Below are 13,338 nucleotides of genomic sequence, written 5' to 3'. Positions count from 1 at the left end.
AGAGACAGCAGGCTTGATAAATGAGCTACGCCGCAGTAGACAAAAAACAGGCCACAGAGTGCTGCTTTGAGAGAAGACCATATACATTTTGGAACATGAAGGAATGGGGGGCTGCCCCCATCATGGCAGAGAGAAAGAAGGGAGAGTGAACACTGACTTACCTTGCCTCACATATTCCCTACAATCACACCAATGTTAGTAAATGGATGCAAACTTTGTGCACGTGATAAAATATAACAACATTGATTCACGTTAAGCTTATTTCCATGATATTTTGCAAAAAAGGAGAATAATTGGGTGACAATTTGTGATTATACTGGACTTGTGTTGCTGTAGTTTGGGCATGCGAAAGACATTTTAATATGTATACCTTCATCAAGCAAGTATCTGAACAATGCATATTCAGGAACACTTCAACAATGCCAAACATTACTATATAATGCATTTCTAACGTTTTGTTAGATCAGCTGTGACAGGAGGGAACTCTCAAGCCTGCTTGACAGTGTCCATTAGTGATGTCTAAGTTCACCGAATCACCAAAGGCTGAGGGTGAAGGAAACACACAGTGAAGTATTCAACTGACAGATTATCAAGGGTGGAATCTGCAACTATGGTTCTTCATCTAATGTGTAGGACTCTGCAACTCTACAAACTCCACGTGGAACAGTGCATCCAATTTAAAATCCTGTGTACCACGCGCAAGACTCACTAAGGCAAATGTCAGCTTCCGAAGCATGACTCCACAACAAATCAGACACAAATGACAGATTCAGCTGCATAATGCCACATTTAGGCAAAACCAGCATGGAGTCTAGTCCCCTCTTGCGAGGCTGGCAATTTTGGATAATCACTGCATCACTGCATTTACCAGCATGTATCTGTTTGTAAAAGAAGAAGCCAGGCAAGGGGACTTCATTCCCCATCACCATCTTTACCAGAAGTGACATCACCTGATTTCCCATAATTGAAACAACAAGGGAACCCAAAGAAGTCGACCAGGGACCTTGGGAGTTAATTATTATGAACAACAGTGGTCCCCAGAAATGGAGATGCATAGGCAATTAAATAAATATAGACTCAATCGTTGCTATATTGTATGGACGTGTCCAGCCGGGCAGCGGTCAATTTTTACTTGTTAGAAAATTGTATAAGGTGATACACATAAATGCAAAAAGTGGGACACAAGCCTGTGCCCAACTTAGCCGATAGAATAAACAACAAGGGGAGAGCACAGGAACAACAGCGGGGGCTCAGGCAAAACTGGGGTTTGTTACACATGTGGAATAGACAGTGTCACAAGAACTAACCGCAAAATACACCTTTACAGCAAAAATATACAAGGTTTAAGTGTATACAGTGTTGACGATTTTTCAATCCAGCGAGCGGATAAATGGATCATCATCAGGATAATTAAATTATGCCTGACTCATTCGATCCTCATATGCCATGGGCAGGGGGCATTACAATTGGCTCCGTGGCTGATAGGGGAGTTGGTAGAGTTACGGCTACTCAATCAGTAGTGTTTGGGATAACTAAGTAGAACGGAATGACAGAAGACTGCTATCCAGCCTCTGCCCATGACACCGGTGATCGTGCGGGACGAGTACGCACAGCGACTCCCTTCCGTTCTATTTAGTTATCGCAAACACTACTGATTGAGTAGCCGTAACTCTATGCATCTCCATCTGGGGACCACTGTTGTTCATAATAATCACCTCATTTCCCAGCATTCACATGTAGAGGTAGTGACAAAATTGGGTGCCTTGTCCCTACTTTCATTAACACTTCAGAGTATCCTGCTGCATGGGCCTTTCCAGCAAAGGCAAGACATGAGTAGGGTCTGTTTGGGTATGTTAGGGTCAGGAACGGCCTTTGGTGAGAGCCCCTGTTCCACTGAAGCCTGCAAGGTAAGGTATAATCATGTGCCTCACCCCGTGCTCCCAATCCCCACAATCACAATGAGAACTAGGCGACACAAAAGCTCACATAGCACCCTCAAAGCACATGTACCCAACATCATACACATCAAGCTAACTACTACACACCCTCAAACGTCAGAACACTCATTCCGATTCGTGCTCATTATACTCACCTTGCAGCCTTCCAGGCACCTGACATCGACGACCTCATCACCTATCACAATCTTAATGCCCTCTTCATCACAGAAACATGGCTCACCATAATTACTTCACAAATCTTAGACATCCGTCTTCCCCGGACTGCAGCATCCATCATCTGGACTTCACATGTAAGAAGGGAGGAAACCTCAATGTTATCTATAAATCGTGTTGATCCTGCACCCAAGGCAAGCATCATTCCTCTCCATGAAATTACTCTCAGTCGACCACTTTCTATCTCATCTACTGGCCTCTAGGGCAGAATAAGAACTTCATTAATGAATTCTTGGATATCTTCATCACTTCATCTTTCCTACACATGTCATTTTTGTGGGTGAATTCAATCTCCCAGACAATACCAATCAAAAAAAGAAAACAAGAACACCTGCCTCAACCTTATCGACAACCAACACACTCTAAACGCCACATCCTCGACCTTGTCTTCTCAACATTTCCAACAATCCAATGCAGACCAACCATACTCCTGGACTACACTGACCACCTGATAATGCCTTTCTCCCTGCTTAGCATCCTACCAACAAACTATGTCAACCCAAAACAGAAGATCAAACCATCAGATCCTTCAAAGACTTCTCAATCGACAACCTAATGTTTAAAATCATCTCTCACCCTGCCAAATTCAGGTCAAAGCCAACACCCTAACACATAAATGACTTCAACACATTTCACTTTTTTGGAGAAGTATGTGAACATCCATGCTCAAACTAAAACACGCACGTGGTTGGCAAACCTTTAGCACTCTGGTACACTAAAGATCTTGCTGACAATAAATCCTCCACCTGCAGAGAGGAAAGTAAATGGAAGAAAAAGAGAATCTCAAATGAGCATATTAATACTGAAGTCCCTGTGTGCAACAAACAGACAGCTCATCACATCAGCCAAAGCAAAGTCCTATACCAACACCATCAATAAAGCCACCAAAAAAAGGAGAACATTCATCTGGACAATAAAGCACTGCATCATTCATCTTCCTGGACTTCCTATCCCATACTCCACAGACAAGTGCAATGTCATCAACCTCTTCAGTGAAAAAAATACACAAAATCCTGCCATACATTGACAAAACCGATCCAGCTTCTCCCCTTACAGTAATCATTTCTTATAGAGTCCTGCAATGATCATCCTTCAAAGCCCTATCTCTTAGAGATCTCACTGACATCCTTGATTCCCTCTAAGATACTTCCTTTGAAGATGATGTCTTACCCTCATTCTTCATTGAAGCTCTACCCAGGAAAGCTCTTTTATCCCCACTCACCTATGTCAACACCTCCCTTACTTAAGGCATCTTCCCAGAAGTGCTCATCACAGGCATGATCCTCCAATTCCTCAACAAACTTACAGCAGACCTTGACTTTGCAAAGTTCTGGTCATCACTCACCTACCCTTCATCAGCAAGATCATCGTAAAGTAGTCCATTCTTAACTCCAAGACTACATCCGTGCTAACTATCTCCTGCATGGTAGTCAGGATTTAGATCATGCTTCAGCATGGAGACTGACCTTACACATCATAGATAATACCCTCCCGACCACAGGTTGGATCTCTCAGCCGTCTTAGACACGGTTGACCATCCCAATCTCTTCCACACCCTGGAGTCTTAAATTGGAGTCACTGGCAATGTCCTTCACTAGTTTTCCTCCCACTTTTCCATCCAACACCTGTTGGCATCTGGAGGTGCCCTTTTGATCAAGGACACCTCCAGATGCCAAAACTTCCTATCACCTGCAGAGTCCCCCTGAGTACCATACTGTTCCCAGGACATCTTCAACCTCTATAAGGAGGCCCTTGGGGCTCTAATCACAGATGACATCACAATCTACCAATATGCGAATGATACACAACTGTACTTGAAAATATCCTCCAGGACAGGCATCCAACACCTTAAATACTGCCTGTGCCTTATCCGGACTTGGAAGTTCAGTGCCCACCTGACACTCAGCACCACCGAGACAGAATTCAGAGGTTTTTAATACTAACTTTCCCCATATGCAAAGTCATTTGGATCCACCCGTAACACCAACCTCACCTCAAGGAACATATTGCCATAAAAAGAAAAAATATCCTGGCACCTCCACTCTTCTAAAGAAGGTGAAATCATTTCTTACAGAAAGCAGCTTCTGAACTTCTGCTCACACTCTCTTACTCTCTCATATCGGATGGTGGTGATGCCCTGCTCCATGGCCTTCCAGACTCCGCATTGGCCCCAATTAAGGGAATCCTACGTGATGCAGCGCATCTCCTCCAAGGTCTGAGGAAATATGATTACCTCCCACCCATCATGGTTGAACTCCATTGGCTCCTCTTGCCAACCCACACAACCCAGGTGCATCAATTGCAAAGCATAACGAAAAGAACCCCTGTTTATGAGACACTCAAGGTCAACATCTCTGGGGGCTTACTGCACACCCAGAGCCAGTACAACATCAGATTGGAGACTAAGAACTGTAAAAATTAAATAACATAAGGAGCAGGTCTTTTTCATCTATGCATCCAAAATCTGGAACAACGCAGCCATATCTTGCAGGACCGCCCCAACGCTGCGCCCATTCACAAAAGAGTTGAAGAGGCACCTATTTAACACAGTGCAGTAACAGAACACTTCCGCTCCAAGAATTCAGACAACTTGCCTATTATTTGCTGATAATATGCTTGCCTTTAACCATGTACAGTGATCTGCTGCCTTTTGGCTATGTTTGCCCGATACAAATAGTCTATACATACGTAAATGCACACATACATATATAATCGAGGCTCCTCTCCATTATGTAGATTATAGGGCTGATTTAGAGTTTAGCAGAGAGAGTACTCCAACACAATGGCGATGGAGTACCCTCTCCAACAAACTGAAGGCCCGCCCACCTAATATACAGACAGACATGCCTTAAGTATTTCAGCAAAAGAGACTAGTCCATCTACGTTGCTGACATACTCCGCCGATGGCCTGACAGAAAAAGGGCCATTGGAGGTTTGGTGATTGGACCCCCCAACCCATTTTGGTGGTAAGGAGCAATGAAAACTGCAAAATGACCCCCACGCCATGGGAGAGATCTCCTATGGAGTGGGGGGTCATTCGTTTTTTTATTTTCAAAAACAATTTGGTATTTTGCTTTTGAAATAACAAAACATACTAAAAGTTTGACAGACTTTACTGTTGTTTCAATGGTACAGTTTGTCAAACTTTTAATTCACGGACAGGAACCGCTGCTATAATGGTTCCTGCCAATGTTAAAAGATGTCCGCTGGGCTGGACAGAGGACCCTTGTTATAGTAGAAGTAAAGTACTCCACCATACAAACAGAATTACCTTCGTCCCCCAAAGTCTTAATCAGACACTATGAGCTTTAAGAGTGCTCTATTCAAATTTGTCTTCTTTCATTAGTAGAGGAAAGGAAAATCTTCTCTTACGTCTCAAGTGAGGGACACCGTCCATCCAATCAAAGGAACCTCCACTTTTCAGTTTGGTTAAGGTAATAGGACTATGTCACACATCTATCTATTGTCAACTGAGGAAAGAGACTACTATTGTTTAACATACATTGGCAGAAGGAGTGCTCCAAAACGTGTCATTCTGGTGCTACACACAGCTTAGTGATAAATACATGTATCACTTGCAGAGCAATAGCGGGGATAGAATAAAATAAAATTCAAGTAGGCTGCACCTCATTCCGTAAAACATCTTAATTTGTTTGATGATCACATTTCTGAAATTAGGTTTAAAGCTTCATCCCTAAGATTTACGCCTTCCATCAAATATCCAAAATATTAAATGTTTCTTAAAGGTTCTGACTCTGCTTTTTTTATCCAGAATTTTGAAACTATTAAGACTTTTCAAATAATGGGAGATGCAATACAACTGTAGATAAAGTAAAGCATACTTACTTTAATGGAAACTCATGTTTCTTTTGTCCAGCCATAATGAGCACAGTCTTTATAGCTCTCATACCAAAATCATAGTGATCCTAGAAAATGTGAAAAAATTGTTCATCATACAAGTATTTAAACAGGTAAAGAGAAGATGCAACAAATGGCAGGATAATAAGGGTTTATATTTACCTGTAATGCTTTGTCCGGGATGTACACATCACTGCTACATTAGACTATCTTAAAAGTTTCCTAGACCTATATTTAAGACAACAAAGGCTCATCTGTGTAGTCCCTTTAAGCAAATAGAAGGTATAACCCAACTCTGCCACAAAAGTCATAGGCAGTTAGTTGAGGAGGATTAGCCATGGCAAGAGAGGGTGACTTTGACATGTCTGCTGTGGCTTGGAACTCAGGGATACGTAAAATGTATTAATTAAATGGGCCATCCAGTGAGAAAAGCTTATCTTCTTACCCAATTTTGCGTAATCAACATTCAGCAATGATGTGGATCACATAATGTCCCTTTGCTTGATGATGTCTGTCAGACCCCATTTTGGGGGCGGGGGAGGGATAGGCACAGGATAGACAGTGGCTACTGAGCTCTGGACCTGGTTATTGAGGTTGTTTGCCACAGGAGACCTGGATCTGTCCCACTATGGCTCTGCAAACTGGGTCGAGTATACCCTTTCCGTACTTAACTATTAGGGTAGCGAGGGTGAGTAGTTTTGGGGGCACGAGGTCAGGACTCAACAGTCAACACAATAATGAAATTACAAACTGTCACATAAGCACACATCACCAGCAGGCTGGACTACAGCAACAATCTCTATGCTCGACTCTCCAAACAACTCCTGCATAGACTCCAGACCATCCAGAATGCAGCTGCAAGATGCATAATCAACCTCCCAACTGCACCTACATCCCACTGCTCCCGAAGAAGCTTCACTGGCTCCCCATTCACAAGTGCAGCCAATTCAAACTTCTCATGCACACATAGAAAGCCCTACACAAGACACGGCCAGAATACCTGAACAGCAGCATACACTTTAACCAACTCACCAGACACCTACTCTTGGCCTCACTCTCACTTGCACTCACCCACCCTGCATCCACAAAAGCAAAATTGGAGGCCGCTCATTCTCCTACATCGCACCCAAGACATGGAACGACCTCCCTCAACACATCAAAGCCTACTCCGCACTTATTGAGTTCCGCAAGAAGCTGAAGACCCGACTCTTCATATAAGCACATTGGGACCAGACACTTTGCCTACGTGCCTGGAAACCCTCTCTGGTGAATATTGCACTATACAAATCAACATAACATAACTTGAGAAACCAACAATCCACAGGAAGATGTTGCAATTTTCTCATCACTCCATTGATTCAAATAGTGTTCATCAAATTCCAAAAAAGATAGCACAGTTTTCTCATCTCTCGTCATCCCTATCATATTTATGCTACTTATGTTTTTTACAGGTTTAGGCATAATTTTAGGATTGTTTCGTTGGCTGTGTATGGTTTTCTGGTGTGAGTATCATTAACTTGGCCTTTTATTTGTAGCATTTACAAGCAATGTTTTAAGATTGTACTTTTGGTACATTGCAAGTGATGAAGATGCGAGTGGAGCGATATCAAGTTTGCATATGGAGGAGCACATATTTGATATTTGGTTTATGAAATAGGAGATGTCTATAGGAATTGTGCTTTTGACCGGTATATAATATGAGCTATTGGGATGGGAGCTGGGATAAAGAATATTCTTCCAATCTCAAAAGTAATTTAACTCATGTCAGGGTGATTGAGAAGTGGTCACATAGATGATACGAATTTGGCCTTTTTCTTAACAGTTTCCAGCAATGTCTTCGGATTGCACGTTTCTTTTTAATAGTATTTAATGGCAGCTCGGAAAGGGAGAGGGTTTAACATGTTGAGGTGGTAACGGGGCTTTTGAAGATAGCTTTTTGATTGAACAGGTGTTAAACTATCTACATTCTTTGCAAACAATGATGAGAGTATGCCAACTTTATTTAAGTAGATAGATGAAGGTACTATTTCTTAGCATTTTGAATTTTTCGATTCCTCACCATGGGTGGAAAATATATACAAATGAATCGAGAGATGAACCTTCAGATTGACATACGTTTTATAGGTGAGTAGAGTTCACAGTGTTACCTACTTTAGGGCCCGATGTAGGTAAATTCAATTTAGCGAGTCCTTAATAGCGATTTTTACCAAATCTCTATTAAGGACTCGCTAAACTGAATGTAGGTAGGAATCGCTAAAATATTAGCGATTCCTTAATATTCCTTAATAACGAATCGCAAATTGAGATTTGTTAATAAGGAATACCTACCCATTCATTCCTATGGGCTAGGAGGCCCATAAGAATGAATGGGAAGATATTCACTATTTGCGATTCGGTATTAAAGAATCGCAAATAGCGGGAGCTATTTCAAGGGTGCCAGGGTGTCAAAAGGACACCCTGTTGCACCCCTGAAATGCGCATGTGTGCACATGTGGCGCACATACATGCCCTAAGGGCATGAATGTGTGCCACATGGCAGTTTACAAAAAGCAAAAAAGTGCTTTTTTAAAGGAAATCACTAATTACCACCAACTAGAAGTTGGTGGTAATTAGCGATTCCTTAAGGCTAAAGTGCACTTTCTTTTGTGTTACTTACATTGCATTTAAGGAATCGCAATTTTGCGATTCCTTATTTTGCTATTAGGTTTAAACTCAACTACATTGCGCTCAGCCAAATACCGACAGCAAACGCTGAAATTCTGCGAATTTCAGCATTAGCGATCGGTATTTGGCCACCTACATCTGGCCCTTAGAGTTTACATTTAGGAGGCTTTGCATAAGAATGATGATAATCTTTATATATGTGTTTGCATGATTAATGGGGTTTGACTTCCACCTCAAGACAAGTTTTCACAAAATAAATATTGTCAATGTTACTTTTTCTACATATGGATAGTATCTACTTTCATATAGTTAATTAGCCAAAATGAGATTGATAAATAGGTTTAATAATACATTATGATATTAGTTCTCAGCATCTGAAAGTGTTAAGTGTTACAATGGAGTTTGTTACTTTCTTAATCTTACCTCAGTTGTTTTATATTGGGTAGTTATCTTGAGGTGGTGGCTAACATTAGTGAAGTTGCACATGAATTAAGTTCTAATCATTCTGGAGGTGAGTTAACTTATGCATGTTTTTGAAAACATCAGGTTTTAGGAATGTGATACTGATGATTGCATCAATCTATGTGAAATCAATGATTTTTATTAAACATGAAGATTTATCATTCATGTACATGACAATATTAAGAATGTCAGTGACTTGTTGGGAGGGCGTGTGTGTGAGGATCTGCATGACTGATTACAGGGTTTGCCGTTTGGAAATGTTTCTAATTATGGGTATGTATTTGTTGGTAATCTGAGTGATTGCACTACCAAACCTCATATCTACACTAGAACCAGAATTTACAAAATAGTCAGTGGGAAAGAGGCCTCAATTTATTTGTGAGCCCTCGGAGAAGCATTACTGTTGTTTGTTTGCATTTGGGAAGTGAACATAGACAAATTCCATGTATGAAAGTCCTCCTATTGGTTAGAAGACGTTTCACAGGTGTATCCAGAAGTAAGTTGATGGCTCAATATAAGGGTCTCAGTGGTAGACTGAAGATGCTACTGTTGATGGTCCTAAAAGGAAAATTGCCTTTTCATTCCCAGCCTTCAGGGTCAAGGCAATGGTGGGATGCCATTCTCAGTTAAAAGACAGCCCCACAGAGCTCAATATTTACTGGGTGTGGTAAATACATTCTATTCCAAGTTTTTATTTAGAAAATAAGCTATTATATGCAGAATTTGGGATTGTTTTCTGCACCAAATTCATCATGTGTTGGAAGATATTGCATGTTTTCCACCCAGACTGCTTAATCTGAGTGGTTGCCAAAGCCGCATCGAGGGTATCCTGCTACAAACACATTTCTCCAGCCCTGACTGCCATTTGCTGGATTCCTATCCAATAATAATAATAATAATAATCCACATTTGTAAAGCGCACAATCACCCGTAAGGGTCTCTAGGCGCTGGGGGCCGTCGGGAAGATTAAGCGAGCTATTGCCCAGAGTCACATGGTGCTGGGCTAATCTACCGCCGGAGCCGGGGATCGAACCCTGATCCCCAGATTCCAGGGTCAGTCGCCCTGGCCGCGGCGCCACACCTCTCCATAGAGGCTACAGTTCAAAGCAATGAGTGTTGGCCATAAAGCCTTACAGCTGAACTAAGGTAGCCACGTGCCCCATGTCATCACGGACACAGTGTTTTCAGTTTACACTGTGCTTCCACTGCGAAGCCTTCAGTAGATGAACCACACAAACCTTAAGTTGTGCAGACAGGACACCGGTCTTTTATCTCATTTGTCATCCATGTCTTTCACCGTAGTCCTCCTTTTTTTGGCAACATTGGAAAATCTTAGCCAAAGGAATGCAATGCACAAGCAAGTGAAGCATGCTAATTTTACCAACAGTATTCCCTAAAATGCTCAATTGAAATTAGAACAGCTATCTATAACAATGAACATAGGCCAAGTGAAGACCAACAGAAAATAGAGTAAAGGATATTGGTAAAGAGTATAACAATACTGTAACTAGCACTGCTAAATAGATACCCAGTTGGGCAATTTTCAAGCCTATACTTCTACATAAACCAAGCATTGCAGTTTCCAACGAGAAACAAATAGATATGGTGGATCTTGTGAAGCTGTAAAATATGATGACTCCAAAAACAATGGCCTCCATCTTTTACATTGTATTTCAGACACCTAAAGCTGTATTTTTACTTATCATTCTGTGCTCATTATATCACAAAGTCTCAAAGCAAAGCAATCATACTAACACTAAGCTCTACAGAGGCAGGACCTCTCCCTACCATCTTATTTACTTCATCACCTTCTTTATCCCTGTGTGGGCTCTTTCTCTGCGACATTGGTAAGACTTTGTGTACGCTTTGCACCTTCAAAGTAATTGACTTGTGCTAAGTTAATAAATATGATATCACTTTATGCCCAACTTATGCAGTATAGAGCTATAAGTAAAAGGGACGAGTACATTTACTTCCTTCTTCAAATGGACAGAGCCAGTTCTAGGCACAGTGCACATGGACGTTAATCTGTCGTCTCACTTACAGGGGAAGGCGTGTCACTCCTGAAACTTAAACAAGGGTGTAGCTACAACGTTGTCAAACATGGTAGTTTAGGGAGCATATAAATGCCTCACTTATGGTATCAAAACCCTTTGGGCATGGCTGCAGATGGCTTCAAGATGAGGTTCAAATAATTTGCAGATAGCACAATCATTCACAATGTACCAGTGTATCCAGCACAAAAGTATTGACATGCCTCTTCTGATCATAGAAGATGGATGTCCTGTAGCATACCTGCTGTGAAAGTTGCTTGCTCGCCAACTGGTACAGGTTGACCAGCTTTCCAGAGAGAGACTTTGCCGATTTGAAGCCTTCTGAGAAGAGCATTATTTCAGCAATCAGCTGGTAGTCGGGTACCATCATCGCAACGGGGCGAAATAGTGACTTTAGGTTATCCGGGAGGTCTACCCGACCCTTGTAGCTGAAAAAGAAGACATTAAGTATCAATGAGTGCGTCAAAAGTGAACCATCATATAATTACAAAGCACATTGTGGCAAACCATTGGGTGATTCTAGAAGTATAGACAAAACGGTGATGGTAGTATGTACACCACATTTAAATACTCTGAAAACAAGCACAGTAAGAGTTACAAATACTAGTAGAAGTGGTAGTTTACCAAACAAATACAAGTAGGTATATTTTAAAAAGGGAATTGTGGACATGCTGAAGCTTTGTTTTACTCTAGATTGTTTCTCAGTGTTATTCGAAAATGATTCAGTCAATGTGGCTTGCAAATGCATTAGAGGAATGAAACTTACATGGGTTAGATATTTCTCTTATTCCTTAACTATCATTTGTCTTTCCACAAGCTGAGAAAATGAAAGGCATACAGAAGCCACTCCGCTGGTTCCACAGTGTTACACTGCATTCCAGCCCCTAACATCGACCTATCATGAACTGATCACTGTGAAGATCTCTCAAGTTTCCTTCTTGATTGCCCGAGGAAAGGGAGAATCCTCCTAGTCACCATGGTGTGACAATTCACTTAGGCATAGATGCATCAAGCGATATTGCGATCTCAATCGCTGCGAAACAGCGTTTGCGAATGCAATTCCCACTTCCGAAATGCATCAAGTACAAAAGCAGAAAATAGCGAAATCGTAAAACAAAGAATCGCAAAGCCATATGGAAACCCCCATAGCGATTCCTTAACAGCGATTACCCACACAATTAGCGAAAACACTAGCGAATTCGCAACCAAATTGCGAAATCGCTAATAAATCGCTATTCCCATTCATCAACATTCGCAAATAGCGAAAATACTATAAATCGCTAATTACGAGTCGCAATTTAAGGAGAAGCCAAACCAGGTGGTAACCATGAAGTCCAATTGGGGAAGAAAAAAAGAAATTGGCAAACAAGAAAAAGGTGTTGGGTAAATCAAACACACTTAAGGAGACTCAGTAGGAGCATGAGGAAAGTCACAATGGCAGGTCTCTACATCGTGGCAAGGCAGCTGAGGCTCCAGGCTGCAGCCCAGAACCGACACAAGACCCAGGAGTGCATCTTCCGGCTGCGGATTACACTCCTGAGACAGACTTAAGAGGAGATCTACTCCAAATACAGGTTCAATGGGGCAATGATTAAGAAGCTCATCAGAGACCTTGACCCCCTGATGCAGCACCCAACATGGAGGACCAATGCCGTGCCCACCCATGTCCAGGTCCTGTGCTGCCTGCACCTCCTGGCCTCCGGCAGCTTCCAGGGGATAGTCGCATATGCAGGGGGCATATGCCAGAGTACACTGTCACGCTGCCTACAGAGTTTCCTCGACGCCATGCTGAGCCGGATAAATCACTACATCACCTTCCCAACAACCCAACAGGACTTAATACAAACAAAACTGGACTTCTACAACACCGCCCATTTCCCCCATGTAATTGGCTGCATCGACTGCACCCACATTCACATCTGTCCACTCGCAGAGACCGAATACATGTACCGGAACCGCAAGTCCTACCACTCCCTCAACATTCAGATGGTCTGTAATGCGAAGACCATCATTATAGACATTGTGGCACAATACCCGGGGAGCACGCATGATTCATTTATCTTTCGGCACAGCGGCATACACACCCGCTTGGCCAGGGGTGAATTTGTCGAGGGACATCTCCTAGGTAA

At 42.1% G+C, this 13,338-nt stretch overlaps 1 protein-coding gene across 1 annotated transcript in view; it reads right to left on the bottom strand.

Moving 5' to 3' along the window:
- DNAH14 (dynein axonemal heavy chain 14) overlaps positions 1-13,338 on the bottom strand; it is a 1,144,348-nt gene that overhangs the window by 687,837 nt on the left and 443,173 nt on the right. The window contains exons 34-35 of the mRNA XM_078647362.1: positions 11,451-11,637; positions 6,018-6,097 (exon numbers count right to left, since the gene is read on the bottom strand). Coding sequence (XP_078503488.1) covers positions 6,018-6,097; positions 11,451-11,637 — 267 coding nt within the window. The remainder of the gene's footprint in view (positions 1-6,017; positions 6,098-11,450; positions 11,638-13,338) is intronic.

The sequence above is a fragment of the Lissotriton helveticus genome, chromosome 6, assembly GCF_964261635.1.
Source record: "Lissotriton helveticus chromosome 6, aLisHel1.1, whole genome shotgun sequence".
NCBI classification, from domain to species: domain Eukaryota; kingdom Metazoa; phylum Chordata; class Amphibia; order Caudata; family Salamandridae; genus Lissotriton; species Lissotriton helveticus.
The sequence above is the reverse complement of the archived record's forward strand: the minus strand, read 5'-3'. Positions and strand labels throughout refer to the sequence as shown.